The sequence below is a fragment of the Xenopus laevis genome, chromosome 2S (genome assembly GCF_017654675.1).
Source record: "Xenopus laevis strain J_2021 chromosome 2S, Xenopus_laevis_v10.1, whole genome shotgun sequence".
NCBI classification, from domain to species: domain Eukaryota; kingdom Metazoa; phylum Chordata; class Amphibia; order Anura; family Pipidae; genus Xenopus; species Xenopus laevis.
In genome coordinates this window covers 108,614,578-108,641,922 of record NC_054374.1, presented here as the reverse complement: position 1 = coordinate 108,641,922, position 27,345 = coordinate 108,614,578, and the positions used below count along the sequence as shown (strand labels likewise).

Here is a 27,345-nt window from a genome sequence, read left to right as displayed (position 1 = left end):
AATTATTGATAAAAGCTCTTGAATAATCACATGTAACCTGTTCCTTTTATTTTTCTCTGTTACAATAAAATATTTTTCAGCAACCTCTATTTGCACATTTGCAGACTCAATACATCCATTTTCTTACAAACAGAGAATAATGAAGGCTTAAGGCTCCAACCAGGGACACAACACCAGAGGGCACTAAGCGGCAGGGCAGGAGTTAAAGGAAAACTAAAGCTTAACTAAAGAAATGGGCAGAAATGCTGTACATTCGGAGTCTTCAAAATTTCCCCAGTAGCTCCCCATCTTCTTTTCTGCTGATTCACTGCATGCTCTGTGCTGCTGTCACTTACTCAGTTTAGGGATTGACAATATTCTGCATATACAGAATAAAAATGTCCCAATATAAGGCTGATTAGTAGATAATTGATATCATGGGTACATGGCAGCTCAGAAACCAACTCAGAATAAGAATGTAATAATCATACCTGTAGCACCAGCTTTTATCACAGGAAACCCCCATTGATTTGTGACGAACCCTAAGTTTTAGTTTTTCAACTGCTGCACAGAGCCCACTGAGCATGTGAGTGTTGCAGACACTCCTAATAAAATCCAAGATCAGAAACTTCTATGAATACATCATTATTACTATCTTACTACTATAGGGATGCGGAACCTTTAGGCTAGTTTAATAGGTTCAGTGCATAAAAAATGAAATTTTTAACCATATTCATTTTTAAGGTTTACTTTTCCTTGAAGAGGGGACTTAACTAACTGACATAATAGTTCAAATATACAGTATGGGGCAGATTCACTAAGGGTCGAATTTCGAAGTTAAAAATACTTCGAAATTCGACCCTCGAATTGAAATCCTTCGACTTCGAATATCGAAGTCGAAGGATTTAGCGCTAATCCTTCGTTCGATCGATCGAAGGATTTTTCGTTCGATCGAACGATTAAATCCTTCGAATCGAACGATTCGAAGGATTTTGAATTTAACGATCGAACGAAAATCCTTCGATCAAAAAAAGGTTAGCAAGCCTATGGGGACCTTCCCCATAGGCTAACATTGACTTCGGTAGGTTTTACCTGCCGAAGTAGGGGGTCGAAGTTTTTTTTAAAGGGCAAGTACTTCGACTATCGAATGGTCGAATAGTCGAACGATTTTTCGTTCGATTCGTTCGATTTCGTTCGAATTCGAACGAATTTAACCAATTCGATGGTCGAAGTACCAAAAAAATACTTCGAAATTCGAAGTATTTTTCATTCGAATCCTTCACTCGAGCTTAGTGAATCTGCCCCTAAGTGTTAAATTTGGGCATCCTACAAAATTTTTCTCTGGGGCCTTGTAAATGCTGTTGACCCTAATATATTAACTGAAATTAAAAACAACTTTTGCTTTAAAAAATGCTTTGAGCTCATGGCAGGAAAGTACTATCAAAATATTCCAATGTCACTATGAAAGATAAGATGAATATAGGGGTTACGTGGACGGTCCACTGACACTGGCTCACAACCCAGTAGTGATGGGCGAATCTGTGCAGTTTTGCTTCGCTGAAAAATTCATGAAATGCTTTGAAGTCAGTGGGAGTCAAAATTATTTTTATGTGCATCATATACGTGTCACTATCTGTTCCAAATGCATTAAAGTCAATGGGTGTCAGAATAATTTTGACCCTTGCCAATTTTTATGTGCACTACAATTTTGACGCGCATCAATTTTTTTTGACGCGCAGATTTTTCGTCATCTAATTGTTGCCACAGTGAATTAAATTTGCGCGCAGCAAAACTTGGAAATTCGCAGTGAATTTGTTCAACCCAGTAAATCTTGCACAAAAGTGACTTAATTGTCTAGTTACCCTGGAAACTTGAGTGGTTTCACCAGGTCCCACATGAAAAGCTATATTATTTTACTTCACAAATTTCACAGATCACAGAAAAAAGAGTGGATTGAGCACTTTGAGAAATAAAGGTTACAACAACTGTTTTCAGTTACCAAGACTATAGTGGGTCTTCTGCTGAACTGCAAGCTCCTCCTTGTCTCCTTCAATTAGATACATTAATTTTATGAAAGTTTAGTTGTAGCCTAAGGCTGGTATCTACTTCCCTCACAGTACCCTCCCTAGACAAAGGTTTGATGAGAGAGTATGGTTTATAAAGGTTTATATTAAAGAATTAAGCATAAATTATTGTAACATATGGTGCTAGATAAGTGTACTGTTTATTCACAAAACGTGAATTGTATTAATGAACCTAAGAAAAGATCTCAAGTATTTAGAGAATGCATCAGGTTAAAGGCCAAGATTATTTTGTTACAGGAGACACATTTTAAAGACTCTAGTATACCAAATATTAGGAGTCATAAGTATGGTTTTCAAAATGTATTTATGAGCAATAATCCAAGGAAAAAGGCTACTGGGGTTATGACTTTGATGCATAAAGATGTACTGTTTAAGTTGATTGCTGTTAAAAAAAGATAAAGAAGGAAGGTATTTAATTATTAAGGGTAACTTAAGTAACACAAAAATTACAATAGCAAATGTTTATACACCCAATATGGGCCAGGCATTTTTCTTTACTAGATTTGCATTAGATTTAGAAGAATTTGCTGAAGGCATTATTTTAATAGGCGGAGATTTTAATTTAGCTATCAATCCACTAATTGATTCATCTATAGGTAGATTTAATGTTTCCTATAAACAATTGAACCAGATGAAGAAAACTTTTCACAAGTTACATCTGATTGATGCTTGGAGATTTAGAAACCCTAAAATTAAAGAATACACTCATTTTTCTAAACAATTTCAATACTATAATAGGAAAGATTATATATAGATTAACCAAAACTGGCTTCATTTAATTAAAGAAGCAAAAATAGAAGTTGCTACAATCTCTGACCATTCTCCAGTAGTTTGTGAATTAGTTATACCGAATTCCACTAAAGCTGAATACAATTGGAAGTTAAATAATTTTCTTATACACTCAAAGAAAAATATATTAAGTTTAGAAGCGGAAATAAATCAAATAATTACGCAAAAAAATACTCAAGGAATAGACCCGGGAATATTATGGGAAACAATTAAATGTGTAACAAGAGGATATTTAATTGCGATGGGTGCTAGAGTGAAGAAAGAAAAAAAAGCAGTTATAGACACATTAATTGAGGACATTCAGAAATTAGAAATATCACATAAGGGTAATATAGATGCCAATATTTTAAAAGAATTAGAAATGAAATGAATACAATTAAAATCGATACTGGACCAGAATATACAAAAAGCGTATCTTAATTGCAAACATAAAACATATGAGTTAGGTGATAAATGCAATAGACATTTTGCGAGAAAACTAAAAAAATCACAAAATAATTCCTATATTGATTTAATCAAAGATAAACAACATCAAACTTATCGCACTACTCCTAATATAGCTAAGTGTTTCAAAGAATTCTATCAAGAACTATATCAACTTCAAACTAAACCAAACTAGGCAGTAAAATTAACCAAAATCAAAGACTTTATATTGAATGCTAAATTGAAGATGGGTACTTCATCAGAAACTGAATGGGTAGAGTCACCTTAGTTCAGACAATTAACTCCTTTTTCAAATAACAAAAATCCGGGCCCAGATGGATATGGTAGTGCCTTTTATAAAACTTTTTTAATAGTTTTAAAAAACCATTGTTGAACTATTATAATTCAATTGGAAGTGGTTGCAAAATACCTATACAGCCACAAACTGCCCATATTTCTATTATACCTAAACCAGATAAGGATCCAGCTTGTTGTGCGAGTTATAGACCAATCTCGCTCATTAATGTGGATCTCATAATTTATGCAAAATTATTAGGCAACAGATTTCGCTTGGACCAATGTGGTTTTGTTCCCAAACAAGAGGGCCAAGATAACACTAGTAAGGTTATATCTCTGGTACATTATGCACAAATAAAGAAAATTCCTTTGGTTATTATAACTACGGACGCTGAAAAAGCGGTTGATCGGATCTCATGGGATTTTCTAACTTTAACATTAGAAGGCTTTGGTCTAGTAAATTATTTATTTCTAAAATCATGTCTCTTTATGATGTATGAGAATTAGAATTAATTGTACTTTATCTTCCCAGATAAAAATGTATAATGGTACTCGACAAGGATGTCCTCTATCACCTACTTTGTTTATAATGGTAGTGGAGACATTGCTGAACACAATTAGAAATAATATAAACATTTCGAGTTTAACAACTAATAATATGGAACATAAAACTGCATCATTTGCAGATGATTTTTTATTTTTTATTTCTAAACCTATGACATCGCTCCCAAATCTAATGGTTATCTGTCTAATTTCAAAATAAATTTTTCTAAATCATAAGCACTAAATATTAACCTGTCGAGTCAACTAAAAGACCAGTTAAATGGCTCGTTCCCTTTTCAGTGGGTGGAAAAAGCCATTAAATATTTGTGGTATAAATATACCAGGTGAGTTATCCTACTTGTATAAATTAAATTTTGAACCTCTGTTGGTAAATATTACAAATTTCTTAAACAACTGGAGAAAGATCAAATTGTCAAGGCTAGGAAAAATCCAAGCAATAACGATGATAGCATTACCTAAAATATTATATATTCTCCAGACGTTGCCAATAGAAATACCAAAGAATTTTTCTAGGGAAATAAAAATCTTATTTTCAAAATTCATTTGGGTGGAAAAGAATTCTAGATTATCCTATTCTTTGCTCACGCAGCCTAAAGAGAGAGGTGGTTTGGCACTACCAGATATTTACCTTTATTATAAGTCCATCCATCTAGGGCATATTCATCAATGGAATTTGCAAGATAAAACAAAATTGTGGCTTGATATTAAACAGAGTGAGTCAAATGTTCCTTTGAATAATCATCTTTGGACGCACAGGAGAAATATACCACCTAATATTTGGAGACAACCAACCATTGCTGTTTCATTAAAGGAGAAGGAAAGCTACAGAGGCATTTTATTGCCAATAGATTAGCTGCAATAGTGCAAGATAGAATGTTATATTTATTCTGTAGAATGTTTTACCATAACTGAGTAAAAAGCTCTAGAAGATCTCTGTTTGTTTAGGATAGGAGCTACAGTATTAACATGGTGTGACATCACTTCCTGCCTGAGTCTCTCCCTGCTCTGGGCTCAGATTACAGTAGAGAAGGGAGGGGGGGGGAAGAGGAGCAAACTGAGCATGCTCTTGCCCAGGGCAATGAGGTTTAAGCTGAAGGCAGGAAGTCTAATACAGAAGCCCATGAGTACACAATAGAAGGAAAGAAATGCAGTGTTTCTTTTGACAGGGGACTCAGAGCAGCACTACTTTGGGGGTTTACTGGTATATTTAGATGGACCTTTCTGATAAGGCTTACTTCGTTTTAACCTTTCCTTCTCCTTTAAAAGTATGGTTTGATTCTTATAAAAAATACAATTTGGTATACAACCATTACTACAAAACTTGGATTTTCCCCCTAGTCTAGAAAAGGGAGTATTTGATAGATGGGGAACATACCTAGACAGACCAACTTTAATCAGGGATTTTATTGAAAATAATACGATTATTCCATTTTCTTTGATCCAGGAACGATGGGGCTCCCACCCGAGAGACAGTTGCAATTACACTCAAATTTATCATTATATTGTTAGACATAAAATGCTACACTCTGACCTCCAGGATACCTGGTGGGAACTGGAAATATAAGATGCTGATAAAGGAGAATATGAAAATTGTTCCATCTCACCAGATGAGCTGGGAGCAAGAATTGGGCATTAAATTATCTAATGAGCAATGGATTTCTATATATAAATCAATGCATACATCTTTTAAATCCTCTAAAGCAAAATAATTTGCATATAAACTGGTATCACACTGGTATTATACACCAGTGAAATTGAAACAAATGTTTCCTGAATCCCAGGATAAATGCTGGAGGTGTCATGGTGATATAGGGTCTTATAGTCATATCTGGTATCAATGTAAGGTTTTAAATACATACTGGAAACAAATAATAGAAATAATAGAGAAGGTTACACAGGAAGAGGTCTCAGATGATTTTTATTGAAATTAATTCTTCACTATGATCTTGGTACAGATGTTACAATTAAGAATCAATTGACAATTTTCATGCTGCACGAAGCAAAAGCTATGATTGTGAAAAAGTGGAAAGATAGGAAGCCCCCGACAATTCAAGACTGGATTCTCCATATGGAAAATGGAAGAAATAAGTGCTATGATTCATCAAAAAAATACTAAATATTGGCGGATATGGGACCCATGTTTAGATTATCTAAAAATAAAGGAGTGATAGCTCTAATAATTCTGCTATAACGAGGTTTTTATATATGTAAATTTAAGAAAGTTTGATATCTAGAGGGCAAATATGATTCCATATACTTTTAATGAAAATGCTTTTATATATATATATATATATATATATGGGTGAAACCAAAAATACTCTCTTGAATGTTTTGTTTCGATTGTACTCCCTCTCTGCATAGGGAAGGAGAATGATTTGTGGTAAAAATTACCCCCCTCCCCCTCATTTTGTCCCTTTACCCTTTCTAATTTCTGTACCCTTATTTCTTTTGGAAATTTTGAAAATGATAAAATAAAGAATTTATTAAAAAAAAAAAAAAGGCTGGTATCTAACCATTTTCAAGGGAATACAGACTGTAGGTGCATTTTTAACCAGTAAAGCCCTATACCACGTGTTTTGCATAAGGTTCCCAACTACAATAGTGGAAAGGACATTTACAGAGTCAAAATCAATGTTGGAATTGATAACTATCTTAGGGAATACCATATACAAAATTTTAGGATTTGGCAGAATACCATTTCTTACACAAAATATTCGAGTAATGAATTGAATCCAAACCCTCATTTGCATATTGAAATGTAAAAATTGCATCAGTTAGAAATAAAAAATAAATAAAAATAGCATGAACTAAAGTTATGTGTTTCTTACATGTTTCATTTTTTCTATTTAAAGGAAAATAATAGGGCCCCATTACAAACAGAAGTGCAATACCAGGTACAAAAAAGCATACAATAAAGTAATTCCTTCTGGTAAAGTTTGCGCCGGTTATATCAGCTGTTTTTATATTCATAAATAAATGGCACCATTTTTGGTCAGATAAGTATGCAGGCACTATTATAGGCCGATGTGATTTTCAGGACTGTATTGTGACTATGTGTTCTGTTCTCTGTCCCCTTCATACAATTACATGCATTTCAAAGCAAGCTGAAATAGGGCATTGAAGCTATCAAATGGTGAACTCTAACATTCGCCCATTGTTAAATATACTTCTAGAAATCCTGCAGGAATGAAGAGAAAGTGGGTGAATTTTTCAGTGGTAAACTCTAATCTCACATTTTGATAAATGTGTCCCTTATTGTAGCTTCCTATGGGATTGATTCACAGATTCTTTATCAGGATTTATTGTGGTTAGTGATGGGCAAATTTCTCCCGTTTTGCCAAAAAATTAGCAAATTCGCAAATTTCCTGCAATCTAAACGTTTTCACAAAAAAATCTAGCAATTCGAATGTTTTCACTAATATCGAGCAATTCGAATGTTTTCACTAAAAAAATCGAGCATTTCGAACGTTTTCACAAAACAATTAAGCAATTCGAACGTTTTCACGAAAAAAAATCGAGCAATTCAAAAGTTTTCACAAAAAATCGTGAAAATCAGAAATTGACCCCGGCGAAACTCGGAAATTCGTTGCAAATTCGTGCCAGCCGAATTTATTCTATAGAAACCTTTATAACCTAATGTATATCTGATCTGATACATCTGATTTGCCGCACACTGCCTTTTCCACCTCCTTTACAGTTTTGACACATGGACATTAAATTCTTGCCTAACTTGATGATATTCTCTGCATCCATACTAATAAAGCAGCAGCACACTGTGCATTATATCAGACCTGTGCTAACTGTACGTAAACATTTTTACCATAACAACATTTATGCCTAAGAACATGTATAATACCAGTAATAATAATAATAACTGTAACATCTGTGTGTATTTATTTGCTATGGCTGTCTCCCTAACAGTTATTACTATATGAGCAGGCTTATTGCTGAGGAATTCAAAGCATTGTGAAAGTGCCTGGAGGCACCTGAGCAGTTCAGACGAGTGGCAGGTTGAATGAGTCAGTTCAGACTAATTGTAGCTTGCCTTCTGAAGAACAACCTGTTAACCCTGTATGTGTTAGTTACCCTATATAGGAGATTTATGCGGCTTCTGTTGCTGGCAATCTGAGCTTACATGGTAAATATGACTCATGTCATATGTCATATCATGGCTTTGTAACTGTGTTGAATAAACTTTAGGTGTTGGCATAAATTAAACGCACATATTGTATTTTTAATTATGGGATTCAGAATGTTTATGGTTCACATAAGAGATTTTCACATGAAAACAGTAACTTCAGACTACAGATTCTTTCTTACAATATGTCTTAAGCCCTTACTATTCCAATGGGAACTTTTCTGAGACAATTCCATATATGTGTTTGTTATGAGTGGAAAATGCAGCTGGAAACACCGTGGTTGTGTTTGTACAGGTATGGGATCTGCTATGTGGAAATACATTATCCAGAGTTATGGGAAGTCTGTCTAACATACACTTCATTTTAATTAAATAATTCACATTTTAAAAAATGATTTCCTTTTTTCTCTGTAGTAATAAAACCGTAGCTTGTAATTAATTTCAGCTCAGATATATGTAATCCTTATTGGGTTAAATTTATGTTTAAATTATTTTATAAACCCCTTATCTGGAAACCCCCACGTTCAGAGCATTCTGTAAAACAGGCCCCATACCTGTACCTATGTTTTTTTTTATTTATTCCCTGATCACTGAACCCCTTTAACCCTGTATTTACATTATGGAGAAGCTATTATTTGAATCATACATAGGGGATTGGGAAGTTTATACACTAGAGAAGACAAATAAGGTGGAAAGCAATTCAATAAAGAATGGAGGAATGAGAGAATATAACACAGACTATTAATCTTATAAATGAACAGAGAATATCTGGATAAATAAAGTACTTCTAGATGCACATCATGTGTTGCACTAATAATATGCTCTTGTAACAATAAACAAATCCCTTTATTTATTTATTTTGACAGTTTGTTTTACATAATTGATTTCAAGAATAATTTCACATTCACTGAATGTTTGTTAAACAATGGAGCACTTGGAGATTATTTGTACTTGTCTTTGATCAAGTATTAGCTACAAATGCAGCCAAAACAAAAGCACTGGCATAAAAATCCACTCGTAGCTCTTCAATTTTTCCACCATAATCTCTCCTTATTCTTGTTACTAACCAACTCTGTTTTACTGCAATTCACAGCAATACTTGAAAACTGAAGATTTTTGTTCAGCTGATTCTTTGTCCAGATACTAAGGGGCATATTTATCAAGGGTTGCATTGCGAATTGAAAAAGACCAACCAAAATACGTTTTTTTGGGGTCGAATAGATCTGTTTTCGATCATATTCTGTCGAATTGGAATCATTTGAATCGAAGGAATATCGCATTTGATCAAATTCAATTTGAAGTTTTTTCCAAAAAACACTTTGATTTTTCAAAGTCCACCAATTGACTCCAAATAGGTTCTAGGAGGTCCCCCATAGGTTATAACAGCAATTCGGCAGGTTTTACATGGCAAATTTTTAAAGAGACAGTACATGATATATTTCAATATTTCAATATTCAAATTTTTTAATGTTTTGCAAATTCAAATCGAATTTGGACTATTTCCTAGTCGAAGTACACAAAAATAACTTGAAATCCGATTTTTTTAAATTCGAAAATTCATCTCGACCTTTGATAAATCTGCCCCTAAGAGCAATGCCACACTGTAAGATTTTGGACATTTTGTCCACTGCATTTTTTATAATTCCAAACACACAGCATCAAAATATGTGAAATGACCCACAATGATAAAGACTTTAAAGACCCCGTGCTGAAGCCTTAAAAGATGTTTTTTTATCAGAAAATTCACAGTACATGATATATTTCAATATTCAAATTTTCGAATGTTTTGCAAATTCAAATCAAATTTGAACTATTCCCTAGTCGAGGTACACAAAAATAGCTCGAAATTTGAATTTTTTTATATTTAAAAATTCACTTCGACCTTTGATAAATCTGCCCCTAAGAGCAATGCCACACTGGGAGATTTTGGACATTTTGTCCACTACATTTTTTATAATTCCAAACACACAGTATCAAAATATGTGAAATGACCCACAATGATGAAGACTTGAAAGACCCTGTGCTGGAGTCTTAACAGATGTTTTTCATCAGAAAATTCACACTGTGGTCTGTAAGTCTCTCTGCAAGGTCCTGCAAAACATTTCAGAGCAATATAGATAGTGAATATTAGTAAACCACAACAAGATTATATACTATAAATAGCACCAAAATATCCAACTGCATTTCATGTTGCTTCAAAGTTTGATCATCAAAGTCCTCACAGACATCAAACACACAGACATCCTTGTCAACTGGCACTTACTTGCCCTTTGTTTGGATGGTGTAGATATAAATATATGTTAAAATATATCTTATTCGCATATATCTGTTGGACGGCAGGCTGAAAACCATCAAAGTCATACAAGTCCCTCTGTAGGCCTGTATGTAGCCATTCAATGGATTTTATTTTACACATTTTGAATATGTAGGTAACCACAGAATAGTTGAATACTGATGCTGATCGGACAGGGATACTCACTTGTTGGAAGTAAGTTTCACTTGGCAGGCAAAAAAATATAGATGTACTATACTTATAGTTTATGTTTTTATGCTTTGCAGGGACATATTAGGATAGAAGCACCACTATAGAACCTGATCTAGCAGGCACTAGTGATCTGCGGCCGGCCTGATACCCACAGGACCCACAGGTCGATCCTGCGCCTGCTCGCCCGCCACTTTTGTAACATCAGCGATGGGGCCGCACCAGTCTATAAAAGGAGGTGTGGGTGAATGGAGGGCGGGCTTCGGGTGGGTCGGGAAAAACCCGACACGTACATCACTAGTGAGCACCACTGCAAGCAGTGGCAGATCTACTGGGGGAGCAGGGAATGCAAGTGTACCAGGGGCCGTACCACCTGCAGGCCACCAGTAGTTGGTGCTAGCGCGTAGGCGCTAACAAAAATGATTCCAGAAGAGGGTCGGGGTCCGGGTACAAGGTCTGCACCCGGGCCTGACACGCCGTAGTTCTATTACTGACTGTAAGTACCTGCAGCACTTTATCTGAGCTCAAGTAGACCGAATCATGTAAAAGATGCATTCAAGTCAGGTATGCAAAGATTACCCGCTGCTCAGTATAGCTATAATCATAAAAATACTAGATCATAAAAGTTAACATGGATTACAGGGTAACTGCATACACTGTACATGGTTCAACATAAGTTGCAGTAAATTAATATATTTATGGCATTATCAACTTAAAGTATCTCCAACCAGGAAGCATGAAGATATCTGGGCTATAAACATGTTAATGAGTGAAGAGAATATAATTTGTTCAAATGTATATTCCAGTCAAGATACCCCTCCCAAGTGAATATTGCTACCTAAAAGCGGAAATCATCCGTGATATTACATTGTAGCCTGATGTTAAAACAGGTTTTCTAGAGGCAATTTGTAACTGGTACTTGTTTTTTTTTGGCTGTTAATTATTTAAAATGTGCTTACACAGGACTCCAAATTGACATTTAAATCACTACCTGCTGCTAGGGCAGCCAGATAGTAGTTTGAATAAAATATAATGTCATTTTTCACCTTTTAAAGTACCTCGGGGGGGGGGGGGGCACTGACTCTTTTACTGTTCTAAATTGTTACATTTAGTTGATACATTTATTATCTTTGTCCCTGCTGAGCAGAATCCATAAGTTTCATTAAAGGCAGTTGATACAATAGTTGCTAATATTCCACAGCTATTGCTAAGAAATGTATCAATGAATTGTATCAACTAAATGTAGCAAATTGTAACAGTTCAGGAAACTCCTGGATCACTGAGAAACATTAAACTTACATTTTAGTAAAACAGTAAAAAATTAAAGATGGAAATCTGAAAACATCTGAACTGAAAAGGTTGTTGGAAGGCAGAAAACCCCTAAATGCCAGGGCCCTCATCAAGGTTTGGTTTCGTTAAAAAAAAATTTTCACCAATATAACTATGGTACATAAAGGGGTTATTCGCCTTCTAACACTTCTAACTGTTTAATTAGTTTCAGAAAATTTACCAGGAATAAAGCTTTCTATTTTCTATTTGTGACGTTTTTCTCATATTTAAATTTAATATTTCATGTTTCACCTTCTTATGTCTGTTACTGCTCTAAAATTGATACATTTAGTTGATACATTTCTTATCATTGGCCCTGCTGAGCAGAATCCCTGAGTTTCATTAAAGGCAGCTGTAAGAATTGATACAATAGTTGCTAATATTCTACAAATACTACTGAGAAATGTATCAACTAATTGTATCAATTAATTGTAGCAAATTGTAACAGTTCAGTATCTGCTCCTGGATCACTGAGCTGCCAGACTGAAACACTAGAGACACGAACATTAAAGTTTAAACTTACATTTTGGGAAAATTGTAAAAAATAAAAGATGGAAAGCGATTGAAAAAGTCTTTGTTTATGGTGAGAAATCGAAAAACAACTGAACTGAAAAAAGTCACTATTTGTGACCGTTTTTCTCATATTTAAATTTAATATTTCATTTTCACCTTCTTGTGTATGTAACTGTTCTAAAATTTATACTTTTAGTCGATACATTTCTTATCTTTGTCCCTGCTGAGCAGAATCTCTGAGTTTCATTAAAGGCAGCTGTTAGAATTGATACAATAGTTACTAATATAGCACAGATGCTGCTGAGAAATGTATAAACTAATGTTGGAAAATTTTAACAGACTGAAACACCAGAGACAGGAATATTAAACTTTAATTAAAAAGAAAATTTAAATTTAAAAAGAAAATTTAAAAGAAAAACGGTCAAAAATAAAACATGGAAAGCAGTTCATAAAAGTTTTTATTTCTGGTGAATAATCTAAACTGAAAAAAGTGTTTGGAAGGTAAACAACACCTTTATTATGGAAAATTTGCTATCTGCATGATTGTCACTTCTGCCAACATCACACAACTATAGGCAAGATACCCCAAACCAGGTCCATTTCTGAATTTACACATCAAGTCTCTAGCGGTAGCTGGGGAAATTTTTTTCATTGAAAATAATTTATCATTAAGATACATGTGGATTGCCCTCTAAAGCTGCTGCACTAGGCATATCTCTCAAGTGCCTATATTTAAATACAGCCCAGGGTGGGAGATGGTAACTTTACCCTGCCACCTTCTTATTGAATGATATGCTGCCAAACATAGGCAATGTTGTATTTATCTAGGCTAGGCAATGCTCTGCACTTAAAAAATGAGCCCCAGTATAATTTAAAGCAAATAATATAGACAAATATTGCACAGATACTAATTTACACAGTGTAACATTTAGTTATGCTACTTTCTTCCCAGCATATCAACACAAGCTGCTTAATTTTTTTTGGACTAAACACTCTCCAGAGGGCTAATTGGATACTTGGAGGAATAAATGAATACATCCCATGGTTGTTCTGACCTGATAAAGATAATCTGTGATAAAGCTTTTTTTTAATATTGCTGTTTATTTAATTTTTTTAAATTCACTTACAATAAAGTGTTATTTTAATGTTATTTCATTAACTGCCATAATTTTGTTTTCAGAACCCTATTACATTAGTCTCAGCTCTTTAATATCAAGATTAAACGTTGATTTTTGTGTTCATAATATAAAAACAATGCTTGCATAAATGTTATATTTACAGGAAGCAAAGTCGATCAGTGTCTATGTCCAGGTCTAAAGGTTATCTCTATATAGACAATTAATTCAAAGTTATTTGTAAATAGAGATCCTAATGAAAGCAGTATACTGTAAGTATGGCTGTTTAAATTTTCTGCATTTCTGATTCCTGACTCCTGAAACAATTTAGCAGAATGAGGCTGATTACCAGACATGAAGGAGAACTACATTGTTTTAAGACTCAGAATCAGAGAACAAAAAGGGATAAACATTGCATTAATTTCCAATTATAATTACAATGAAAAATATATGTACACTAGTTAACAAAAAGTATGTGGACATGTGCATGTCTAACATTTAATTCCAAAAACAAAAGTTTGGAAATGTATCCTCTCTTTGCTGCTACAAAAAGGCTCCCCACTAGATGTTTGAACACTGATGGTGGTGAGAAATGTAGAAATCAGTGCTCAATTAATCAAAAACTCAACTGAGTCTATGATTGGTGTGATAAGCATAGACTGGGCTACTGGTTTACACCCTAGGGCACCCTGTAAAGTTTTAACTTATGGAAGTGCACACTGGAAACTTATATTAGGTGCTTCAGATTGGGTGGCATAGAATGTCATATTTGGTAACTGAGCAAAAAGCTCTAATGATCAAAGTGTTAAATTGGCCATGATGAAATAAAGATTTTTTTGTCATGCAAACTAGTGCTAAGAGTCCATCTTGCTGTGCCTAACACTTATAAGCCATTTCCGCAACTACTGGGGATGAGATGAAGAAATGTGCAAAAAATATGGATGCAAGAAAGAACTGTTTTTAACAGCTGACACAGAAACATGTTACGTCCAGGTTTATACTTGCAGAGCACTAAACTATTAGAAGATGTATAGGAGGGATGATCCTCAAATAAAACCATGCACTTTGCACATAATGTACAGTGTTTACAATGGAATTTACCACACGTCCAATGTCACTGGATGTCCAATGTCACTGGAAATGTGGTGTGAATTAGGGGTAAAACCCATGGCAGCTCAGTCTAGTTGCTTTAAAGGAACAGTATCAACAAAAAAATAAAGTTATTCAAATATAAAATACTCATGTTATGCATGGGTAAAAGTTATGTGGTTGCTTTAGAATAGTGATCCGCAACCAGTAGCTTGTGAGCAACATGTTACTCTCTAACCCCTTGACCTCAAAGCAGGTGCTTATTTTTAAATTTCAGGCTTGGCGGCAAGTTTTGGTTGCATAATAACCAGGTGTACTACCAAACAGAGGCCCCTGTAGACTGCCAGTGTTCATGGAGGCTACTAAATGGTCAATCACAGCACTTATTTGGTACCTCCAGGAACATTTTTCATGCTTGTGTTGCTCCCCAACTCTTTTACATCCGATTGTTGCCCACAGGTAGAAAAGGTTGGGGATCCTTGCTCTAGAAAGAGTACTATAGATTATGTAAATAGGCTATTGTGTAGCCATGGGGCAGCCATTCAAGCTATAAAAGGAGAAAATGCACAGATTACTTAGCAGATCAAAGATAATATCTGTAATAGAATAAAGTAGGATTGTACAGAGTGCAGCTGGTATCTGCATTGTAACCTCCGCTTTGAATGGCTGTCCCCATGGTAACACGGAAGCTGGTTTATATACACTATTGTAGTGTTTATGAAGCAAATACACCTGTTGTACTAGAGCAGGGAAACAGTACATTATATTTGAATTGCTTTAAAACACTTTTCTTTTTTTGGTATTTCTGCTCCTTTAAATTATTACACAGTGCAATGCGTGTCTGTGACATACAAAGAGCGAAAATGTGAAAACACCTAGTTTTATTGTAAAACGAAAAGTAAAGTCTTAGTTAAAATGTTTTTTCAAAACTCCCGGTGATGAGTACAGTGTAGCCCTTATAACTGTATCTTTTTTCTAAAGAGACAAAAAACAGTTATTGAATCTTATAACACTGGGATAAAGTGGTCAGAGCAAAGAAATGTTATACTGGAAGGAGTCATTCATGCCTCGAAATTATGGCATTTTCTTCATTATTTATTCATATACCAACAGCAAGTTTACTCCCTAGCTCCATAATAATCTTATATACTGATGCTGTACATTCTTCTTTTGGAAAGAGGTATTCTTCCACTCTAATATGAAAGGTTATTTATAGCATCATTCCTTTTGATAGATACACTGCATTACAGTTGAATGAATCATTATATTCCTCTTTAAACTTAGGGCATATGGCTGACATTTGTCACTTAATGTGATCCTACCAGATAATGTGCTACCCAGTGTGCAAGTTACAGATGCTACAGGAACACTGGGACAAAAGGTCTGTAAAGATCTCATTTATAATACCAGCAAATGCAACTTATATTTTATTATATGTTTGGACCAATTAACAGGTAATAGACCTGTGCAGGTTGAAGTCACCAGTGTATTAGATTTTAAAACCATGAAGAAGTACAAGGAGTAAATGAGGAAATTTACTTATGCTACTTTTATAACGTACTTTTAGGGGGTTATTTATCAAAGTCCGAATTTATCTCAATATTTTCTGCTACAAACTCTGATCAAATCCGCTTGTTTTTTTTTATGATTATTATTATTTATTTTTACATTTTCCCAAAAATTTGCTTTGCAGGTAAAAATCCAATTTCGATCACAAATTTCACGATTTTTTTCGGAATTTCCCCCCAAAAACTTTGGAGTATTGCATAAAACCCAGCACAACATTTTGGGGGTCTTAAAAAAAATTGCTGTGGAGCCTAGTAAATTGTAATATCTAGTTACACCACTGAATAGCAATGACAAAGTAAAGATATAATAGGATAGGGTTTGAATTGAAACATTAGCAAAAAAAAAAAAAAAATCTGAAAAAATGTTTTTTTTTAAATAAATCTAGTTTATGCATAGGTGTTTATACTAGAAGAGCTGTTAACTTTGGCAGAGTGCTTGTTGGGGAAAAAATTCCCCTGAAGCAAATGCTCTCTGGAAGCTACTAAATGTTCCCTTTGATATCACTTAATGCTTAAAGTGGACTTTTAAAAAATCAGGAGAGTGTGGTCTGTTTGATAGGTTGTAAAAAGACATACATACGGTATATAAAGTATCAGCATTTTGTTATCAATGAATTATTCACAAATGATTTTATCAGGTATCAACCAAAAATTCTAATGGCCATGAAAAAAATGATATGGCTTTATTGTATGTGAGTAGAATCTACAATTTTCCAAATATAAAAAGATGCATGCACTATAAAGCACAGCAAGATATAAATGTATAAAAAGCAAAAAGTGCTAGATAAAGAGTTAAAGGAAGAAGAGGCAGAACATAACTGGAACCAAATTCTCAGAAAGAATGAGATGAGAGAGACAAAGGGATTTCTCCTTCAGAGAAAGACAAAGTAAAGGGATTTCAGAACCTTTAGTTAGATGTATATGAAGCCACTGTAGTTCTCAATGATCAACCGGTTGCTCATTATTCCAATGTAAAATTGTTCAAACAGTTTACTTAATCTTTCACTCAAGTATTTTGCTGTAAGAGTAAATCAAGATAAATAAACTTCATAAGCCTGCATCAGAAAGAATTACATCATGTAAATGTTATACAGTTACCACATTTCAGAGAATTCTCAATGTGGCTGACCCATCTCTTTACAAAACAAATAAGAAATGTATTTATGAGGCATACACGAATGTGTAAGAGCCAGCTTATTCCTACTCAACATGTTCAGGTTTTGCTGTATTTGTCTGCATGGGGTTGTATTGCTGTGTAAGACCTATTTCTTGAGTTGCTTTGCTGGTAAGGTCTTTTATGAGCTTGTTTGAATTTATATAAAAGGATAACATCAGTCTGTTTAAAAAGAAAAGAAACAATGATCTAAAGGAGAAGCTGGAGCTAGAGACTTTTTAATGACACACAGTATATATTTGCTCTTGTTCTGAATTGCCAGCAATGGCAATGTCGCTAGTGCAACTATAGAGGAAGCAGCCCCTGTGGTCACAGAGAGGGGCCCAGGGACAGGGGGGCCCGGACTATATAGTCAGCTTCCTCTCCAGTTAAAGGAATAGTAACGACAAAAAATTAAAGTGTTTTCAAGTAATTAAAATATAATGTACTGTTGTGCCTCACTGGTACAACTGGTGTGTTTGTTTCAGAAACTCTACTATAGTTTATATAAAAAAGCTGCTTTGTATCCATGGGGGGCAGCCATTCAAAGCTGAAAAAGGAGAAAAGGCAGAGGATACACAGCAGATAACAAATAAACTCTATAATATACAATGGGATTCATCAGAACGTATCTGTTATCTATTGTGTATCCTGTGCTTGAATGACTGTCCCCATGGCTACACAGCAGCTTGTTTATATAAACTATAGTAGAGTTTCTGAAGCAAACACACCAGTTTTGCTAGTGCAGGGCAACACTACATTATACAGTTATCCATTTTTTGGTGTTAATGTTCCTTTAAGAAAATTCTCTGCATGGGGGGAGGGGTAGTCAAACACTGGTAGATGTGGCATGCCTATTTTGACATCCTTGTACCGAGTGTTCAATTTAAATACAATTTCAGAGAATGTGCAGCTTCAGTACAACAAAAATGACCTTCTCACTGGTCAGTGTGATTAAACTGGTTGCTCATTGTTCCATTTTAGGGTGTACAAAGGATCAAAATAAATTTTTAGTCAATAGCAATGAAATTAAACTTCAGTCGTCTGCTAATTCCCAAGACTACATTATCTTTTACATCCCCCATGGCAGAAAAATGTAATCATATTCCGGCTGGAATGTCCACACATTAGAACTGATAGACAATGACCCTGCAGATAGATATGAGATTTGCTATGTGCTCTATTAGGCATCTTCTGAAGCACATCACATCTAAAGCATAGTGAGCTTTGGGTGCACCAATCATGCAAAGGTGCAAATGCGGGGAAGAGCATTTCTTGGTATTGTCAACAAACTGTACAGCACAAACACACTGTCATTTATACATGTGATACTGTACAACCTGTTTTTATGTATTCAAGATTTACTACTGCTCAGTTCATCTGCCATAGTCCAGAGAGAAATGTATGAATAGTATGAATAAAGAACAGAAAGCATTTTCTGTGCACCTTTTCCAAAAATGAGATGATCAATAACTGAATCCCTCAATAGCAGGGCAAAGTGTAGGAAGGATTAGCCTTCTGAGTAAACCACAGTTCATGGCAGTAAAAACAGAAGGCCCACTACTGACACAGAGACTGATCCTAGTTTCCTATAATGAAAAATAAAACTTGCCCTGGTGGTTCAGTGGTGCGGCGGGGGCGCCCGCCGCACCATCGACAGGGACACCCGCCATGACGCTCCTTATGCAGCGCCATCTTGGATCCTTAGGGCGCGCGCACCTCCTCATCATTTAAAGGCGCAGGCGAGCTTGCATGATGAAGCCAGTGCACAGTGGCGCCAAATTTGAAAGTATTTAAGGCTCCTTACAGCTACAGGACCTTGCCCGTGATAGGATTTGTTCCTGGTGCTTCTGAGTTTTAAGCTATTCTGTCTGAACCTGTTGTTGATTCCTGTTGTGACCCCTGCCAGGCTTTTGACTATTCTGACGTCTGGATCCTGACGCTTGCCTGAATACCGACTACCTCTTCTGCTTAAACCCTCTGATTGACTTCCTGGTTTGACCCTTGCCTGCCTGACTACGTTTATTCTCTGCCTGCCTCGACACGGCCTGATCTGACTACTCTATTGCCTTACGCCTTGTACTACTATCTTCTGTCCAAAGACTTTGCTCTACAGTCGTGCCCCTCTGCCTATCCAGAACTCTCATCTTGCACCTCGGGAGGGCTCCTCCCGAGGCCCAAAGGCGGTCACACTACTGGTGAAGCACAAGCCGAGACCAGGGTGCCTGGTGTTTGTTCTGGTGTTGGGTGCCGACCGTTACATTTCCAAAAAATGTTTTGAAAGAAAGTGAAAAAACATAATCCATAAAAGAGAGGATGTAAGAAACACTGTACCACTTTTTACATCAGTAGGCCCATCCAACCACAATATCCTAGTGTGCAAAAGTCAGAATATTTGATCGCAAACAGATATTTTGACAGATTCATGTATAATTTCTGTATTATGAAATATTTACCTTTTGGTCACAGAATGTTTCAATGTTTTGTTCAAGCACAGATAACTATTTTTCAAAGTATCTGCAAAACTGATGGTTTTTTTTAAACTGGATTCAGCATGAAGTGACACATTTATAAAAACTGTGTCTGTGGTTCAATTGTAGTGAAATCATAATCATAACTGTCCCCTTATTACATTATAAATACTAAACCCAAATTGGAATCATTAAAAAAAAATATCTATTCCATTGACTAAAATGCCATCATACAATTTGTGATACCTGCACTCAATTGATTTTAGCAATAAAATCAAAGTTTGTAAATATATCAATATATTGATCTGTCACGTTATGTCTATAATCAATGTCTCTTTTTAGTGATATACAAAAGCAGGAAAAATATCTTAAGAGAACAATAGTCAAATGCTTAATTTCTCCAACATATGTACTTAGTTTATTAACCTAGAATATTATTTAACATTGATATCCCTTTTGCAGTAATAAAATGGTTACTTTTTAAAAACATATTAAGAGAAAGTTGGAAAAGAAATAGATACAATATATATATATATATATATATATATATATATATATATATATATATATATATATAATAATTATATTGCTATTTTATTAGAGATGTTTAACTTGTTGGCTTGTCACTGCAGCTGTTGATATACTGCAATTATTAGCCTTGCTTGGAAAACAGCTAGGGAGCCCTAGATTGAAAAGCATTTCATCAGTATGTTTATAGAGATTTACTAGAACCAGTTAAAAGAAACTGCATTAACTGATATCCAGCATTGCCAATGAGCAGCCTTTTCAGCACTCTGGACAGCGCATAGCATAGAACAGCCTTATAAAGTCTATGTAGGGTCATCAGATGTTTTTTTTTTACTGGACTCGGGATTAATATCAGCCTAAAATATCATCCAGGCATTGAAGGGTTAATATTGCCTAAGTGCCTACATTGATAAATTGTCACCAAAAACACATTCCTAGATCAAAAATATGCGCCTTCACTATACTGACAAAATATGCAACAACCAACATAAGTTCAGAGGTTTCCACATCGTATTAATCTAACAAAAACATCAGGGGATAAGTATCAATAGGTTACTTAAGTCTAATGATATTGAAAAAATGTGATATTGCTATGTGTGAATGGCAAGCCATATCTATAACCATTACCCATCTGTTATGCATCCATTTCCTAATGAGAAATGTATCAACTAAATGTTGCAAAATTGTAACAGTTTAGAGTCTGCGCCTGAATTACTGAGCTGCCAGACTGAAACACCAGAGACGGGGACATTAAACTTAGATTTTGGAAAAACAGTAAAAAATCTTTATTTCTGGGGAACAATCTAAAAACAACTGAATTGAAAAAAAGTGTTTGGAAGGTGAACTACCCCTTTAACTGATACCCAGCATTGGCAGTGAGCAGCCTTTTCAGCACTCTGGACAGCGCATAGCATAGAACAGCCAGTCTATGCAGTGTCATCAGATGCTTTTTTTTACTGGATTTGGGATTAATATCAGCCAAAAATATCATCCAGGCATTTAAGGGTTAATATTGCAAGTGCCTAGATTGACAAATTGTCACCAAAAACACCATGCTTTTCAGCCGGAAACACACATGTAGGCCTTCCTCTTCATATACACCATAACAGCACAAAACTCACAGTTTATCTGCAGAAGAATAATGATCACACAAGACATCTCTGCAGGTCTAATATGTCTGGTTTACTTGCCCTTTACTCGGCTGTTATAAGCCCATCCAACCTCAGGTACATTTCTTGAGAAGTGACAGCAGCTATTAAAATGATTCTGATTAGTACAGGTCCCCCGGGCCACCACCATAAATTAATCACTGGCACAGAACATTTAGACATTCAGTGATCCCTCCTTGCTGCCAATCCAGAAGCCCAGAAAGCTGGAAATGTAGTGTGTCCTTGAGCTATAGAATGACATGCTCTGTGCCTCTGATACAGGATCAACCTGATCTCAACACACACAGGACTTTCGGTGTTTAATAATAAAGGATCTAAGGTCACCCACATGACAGTTGCAGACAGTGCAGTATTGACTGCAAATCGACTGCAAGGAGCACATTTGTATTCAGGAGGAAGCTCTCAACTGCTGAGCTATCTGTCCACTTAGCATAGACGACGTGTGCAACTTGTGATGTGATTCAATAAAATACATACTGTCTTCTTTTTTTTTGCATTGACAATGGGGAACATAGATATTTCGGCAACGTCTGGCCATGTATAGATAGATAGCCTTTGAGTAAGTGCCCACTTCTGGCATTAAACGAGTCAGGCTAACACATAAAGACTTTTTCTAATGTCACAAGAAACTTTTTGGCTACTATTTCCCCATTGGATGGTCTCTTCCTTCATGTGCAGTTTCTATATATTGCAAAAAATGACTGGCAAACCTATTGACTGGGGGTTACCTAGGTAAGAGACCATTCTAACAAGCAATTTTTTCTAATTTTCCTTCACTTTTTTTGTTTATTGTTTATTGAAATGGAGACATACACTATTACCCATGCGGTTAAACGTTTGGCTATGACCTAAGCAGAATTGAGAGGATATTGTAAATAATTTATTTGCACTAGAGTTCCAGAAGCAACAAGTTAACCTTAGTAAGGATCACTGCTGTAATCTCCAGCAGACCAATGGCACAGTTTAAGGCCAGTTTAAGGCCAGCTCATCAGAAACCTATGAAAAGCACAGGGAGATGACACTTCTCTGGTGCTTAGGCCAACCTCATGTTTTCCAACTGAAGAGCAGCTGAACAGGGCTAAGAGCAACACACATAGGCCTAATTAATTTCTCAAGTGACCATCACCAGCAGCCACATAACTTCAAGCAATGGGGTATCAAAGCAGCGTCCTACCTTGCATTCCTCAGAGCAGGATCTTACAGAATACTCTTCCGATTGCAAATATTTCTGTAGCAAAAGCTCAAACTCCTCATATTTCTCCTGAGCGTGCTGGTCGTGCATTTGGTAAGCCCGGACGCATTTCGTGCACCCAGCTACATCCCCCTTTTCCGCCGCATCCCCACTACAGCTCAACGTGTCCGGATTGGAGAATCCAAAAAACAAATCCGAAAGTGTATAGGAATTACAAAAGGGTAGGTAAAAATGACTCATGTTGAAGTGAGTGGGTTTCTTCCTTGCCCCCTCACTCAAGTTCCTACAGACAGATTCTGCATCGTCGACACTAAAACACTGACCAAATGGACTAGGTGGGTAAGACGCTTCTAGTAGCCACAAAGGTTTGGTAGAATTTCCTAGAAAAATAGCTTTTTTGCCCTTTCTGGGGCTCTTTTGAGTTGATTGAAGAGTAGGTGAAAGTGAATGTCCTTCCACTGCTGGGAATGGATGAGCCATAGTGGGTGACACTAGGGTGCCCTGCTCTTTGTCTCTGGTCCTTGTCAGTGTGGCCTCAGCACAGAACCACAAATGATCAGAAAGCAGGACTGTGAAAAACAAGAGAGATGCTAAAGACAGTCGCCATTTCTGAGCCCTCTCTGAATCAGTGAATGGTTTTTCGTTCTCCCGGGGTGCAAACCAGAATTTTAAGCCGTCATCATACTGCCGACACATCCAGGCACCCCTGGTCATATTTTGGGAAGGCGCTGCTGACTCCACCGTGAGGGCTCCTTTGTCAGGGTCACCACAATATTCATTGACTTGAGGCTAGGTTGGCTTCTCCCTGGATACCTTGGCTTTCCTTTGCGCTTGGCACAGGCAGGATGGGACTTCTCGCAGTGCTGCCGATGCTCATCCGAGCTACATCCATCCAAGTAATGGGGCGCAGGGAGAGTTGAAGGCGGCAGTAGCAGCAGCAGCAGCAGCAGAGGGCATCGTCACATCACGGTTATCCATAGCGCTCCCACTGACTGCACGTCTCTTCCCTTCCTCCAGCTGAAACCGCTCCTTTCCCGCAAAGCACTTTCATCAGCCTCCCCCTTGCTCTGGCTGAGAAGCCGCACGACGATTTCAACAGATCGCACTGGCGACACGCTTCAGCCTGGCGTCTTTTCTTTCGCAAACTGGGCGGAATACCCTGGGTTTTGCCTCCTGATGGCCACAGTCATCTTGGTCCTGTGCTAAGTTGCCGCCATCTTCGTCCGGGAAGACTTTTTGGGGGGAGCTCGCTCTTCTGCGTCATCCCCGGCACCGAGATGTCTATATCCTGGCGCATTGGCAGCTCTGAGCTGAATGGGGAAAAGATCAAGAAGGAGCTGAGGAGGTGGAGGCAGCAGAGGAGGGTGAAGGAAGGGGAGAAATGACTTGGAAAGACACATGCAGATCAGCAGCAGCAGCAGCAACAGCCTTCTATGGAACTTATCGACATCCCCAATCAGTTGCTGGTGGCAGGCTGCTCTACATCATCATGCCCGTTGCTAATGAAGGGACCAGGGACGTGACAGCATTGATTCAGCAGCAGCACTTGGTGCTTTATACCAAAAGGCTCATCTTTGTGCCCTAGCTCATCTATACACACACACACACACTGTGAGATCTCACAGCTGCTCTCACTATGTCTGGAGACAATATGCCAATATGCAAGAATATCACAGATCTCAGCTTTATACAAGAGATTGATATGCAGCAGAACTGACACGGACTTCTCGCTGGAGATGAGGCGCTAACACATTCGCCTGCTACTAATGCCTCTGTGTCATCCCCCCTCTTGCTCACCCTGCTCTATAGGATTGCATTGTTTTATTTAACTAGAATCTCTTGTTTCCCTTGTGTGCTGCTTCCTACAGTTCCGCAGCATTTGGGGGTTCTTGCGTTTTCTCTGCAGCAGCAGCAGCAGCAGCAGCATCAGTCCCAAATCTCTACCACCCCATAGTGTTAAAGTTTCACTCATAGCAAAGCCATGGCAGGGGTTTTCTCTAATGCAACAGATCTCCTGCAGCTTAAAGGAACCCTCGGCAATCGGCATAGATGGAGGCAACACGTGCCAACAGGAGCCTCATACCACCATTAACATATAGAACTGGCTGTAGCTTGCTAATATTACCATGAAACCCAGGCACATTACATCCGTTGAAAGGGTTAATCGGTGATTTACATTACACTAGCCCTCTGTGACAAACAAGTGGCACCCCCTCTTTTTCCAGGAATCTTCCCCATGCGGTTGTGATTGAAGCCGCCATCAAACGCGGGTGACAGCCCAGTATACAGGAGCTGGTAAAGGCGATTAGTAGGCTATTTGCGCAGGAGCCTCCACTGCGGCAGTGATTGTTTCTTGAGCACAAACAATAAATACACTGGCTGCTGCTACTGCTGCACTGCCGCACATTCCCTATCTCGGGATTGTACAATCAGCAAAGGGAAAACGATATGTGTACAAATGTAAGCAAATGGAGCTTCTCATCATGAGCCTCATTTCCTAAACGTAAAAAAAAAATAATGTTCTGCATCACAAGACCGTTACATTGGCTGTGCGATGTTATGCAGGCATATATGTTGTCTAATATGTTAGGATCCGACCATGCATGTCCATCTGTGCTGCAGTCATTACTACTGGGACACTGTGAGTGGTAGCAAATGAGCTGCTTTGCACTGAAATAATAATAGATACACAGAGGGCGTTTTCATAGAGCTTCCACCCCACCAGTTCACTTGTTTGCGCCAGGATCAGGATCAAAATAGCAAGACTGCTGCCACAATAAGAACGACAAAGCACATTATTGCCTATGACTTGGTTCTACCCAGTGTCCAAAGGAATTCTGTCACTGGAAAACCAGTTTTAATTCATAATGCATCAGTTAATGGTGCCGCTCCAGCAGAATTCTGCACTGAGATCCATTTGTCACAAATGCAAGCAATTTTTGATATATGTTGTCAGTTTCAAGGAGCCCTCAGCCATGTGACTTTAGCTTCAGTCCCTCTTTATGGCTGTACTGCAAGCTGGAGAGATGTCACCCCCACCAGCCTATCAACTGAATAAGGGCAGATACATAAACTGTGATTTGGGGAGATCAGTTGCAGGGCGACAAATCTCCTTTCACAAGGAAACTTCAGGCGACTTCGGAAAACGAAACACTCCGAGTGCCATCCTGCCAGCGATTTACATTAGAGCCGGCGGGAAGGCAGTTCGGGGAGATTAGTCGCCCCAAAGAATATGAGATTTGTCACCGGGCAACTAATCTCCCCGAATTGCAGCATGTGTCTCTGCCCTAATGGGAAGGTAACCAGATAACAGCTCACTGACACAAGATAACAGCAACCTGAAAGATATGAGAACAGCACTCAGTAGTAAAAATCCAAGTTCTGCTGCAATTCCTCCAGTAGGAGAAGCAAGGACTTACCTGAAAGCAGTTCTATTGTGAAGTGCTGGTTCTTTCTCAAAAAAGCACAGTGTAAGTAACAGTTTCCTGAGATGGCTGCCTACACACCAATATTACAATATACAGTACTTGTTGGTTCAGCAATACAGTTTTATATAGTAGAGTGAATTATTCATGATTGTAATCCTCACAGCTAGTAATACATATTGCAGCATTGAGGGACTGTTATGGTGTGAGATAGTATGCTATAACAGAAAAACTGGAAATATAAAAACTAAATGCAATACTACTTGATCAGGGGGCAGATTATAATAAAATGTAATCTGAAGAGATCAGTGGAGCTTTTGAGCAGTCATGGAGGCCATAAAATCTCCAGTTAGATAGCATTGGTCTACATTATTATTCCTGAATCGAGAGAGAGAGAGAGAGAGAGAGAGAGTGAGAGAGAGAAAGAGAGTGCAATTGTCAAGATGTTAGCCATGTTGTCGTCTTTATCTGGTCTTGCAGTGTCCTCTGCACCTTGGAATTAGTTCTGTTCTGTGCAAATCCTTACCCAAGCCTGAAATCCAAAATGCCTGGAAGACTGGAAAAAGATGGTGCTCAGCAAACAGTACCATAGGGTGCGTTTTTTTTAAAGAGATGTCCCAGCCCAGGGTAGCAGGTAAGTGACAAGGATCATTGAGGATTTGTCTAAAACATGGCACCCCCAGAAATTTTACCTTTCCTTGCCATTTATTTTAATCTGTTTCACAAATAGTAATTATTCTTTTTTTCAGGAACAGTTGTTTATATATTTAACAATTAATTTCACATCCTAATGCTTTTTCCAGGCCCAGCCAACACACTGATGCAGAGTCACTGGCAGATTTGACCTGATCTAACTGGCTGATTCAAGCACCAATCAGCAAACTATACTTGATTTACAGTATGTATACATGCAGGGAAGTTTCCACCAGTGTTTTTTTGTTTTGTTTATTTATTTATTTTTTTTGCTTGGCTCATTGAATACGTTTCTCATGAATGGGATTTTGTGCATGTTCAAACTATGCTTACAACAAAGGGAA

At 37.1% G+C, this 27,345-nt stretch overlaps 1 protein-coding gene across 1 annotated transcript in view; it reads right to left on the bottom strand.

Annotated features, from left to right (window-relative positions):
- Positions 1–24,581, bottom strand: part of LOC108709742 (transmembrane protein FAM155A-like) — a 243,543-nt gene extending 218,962 nt beyond the window's left edge. The window contains exon 1 of the mRNA XM_041584257.1: positions 22,866–24,581. Within this exon, the coding sequence (XP_041440191.1) occupies positions 22,866–23,597 (732 nt within the window). The 5' untranslated portion in view covers positions 23,598–24,581. The remainder of the gene's footprint in view (positions 1–22,865) is intronic.
- Positions 24,582–27,345: the final 2,764 nt, after the last annotated feature.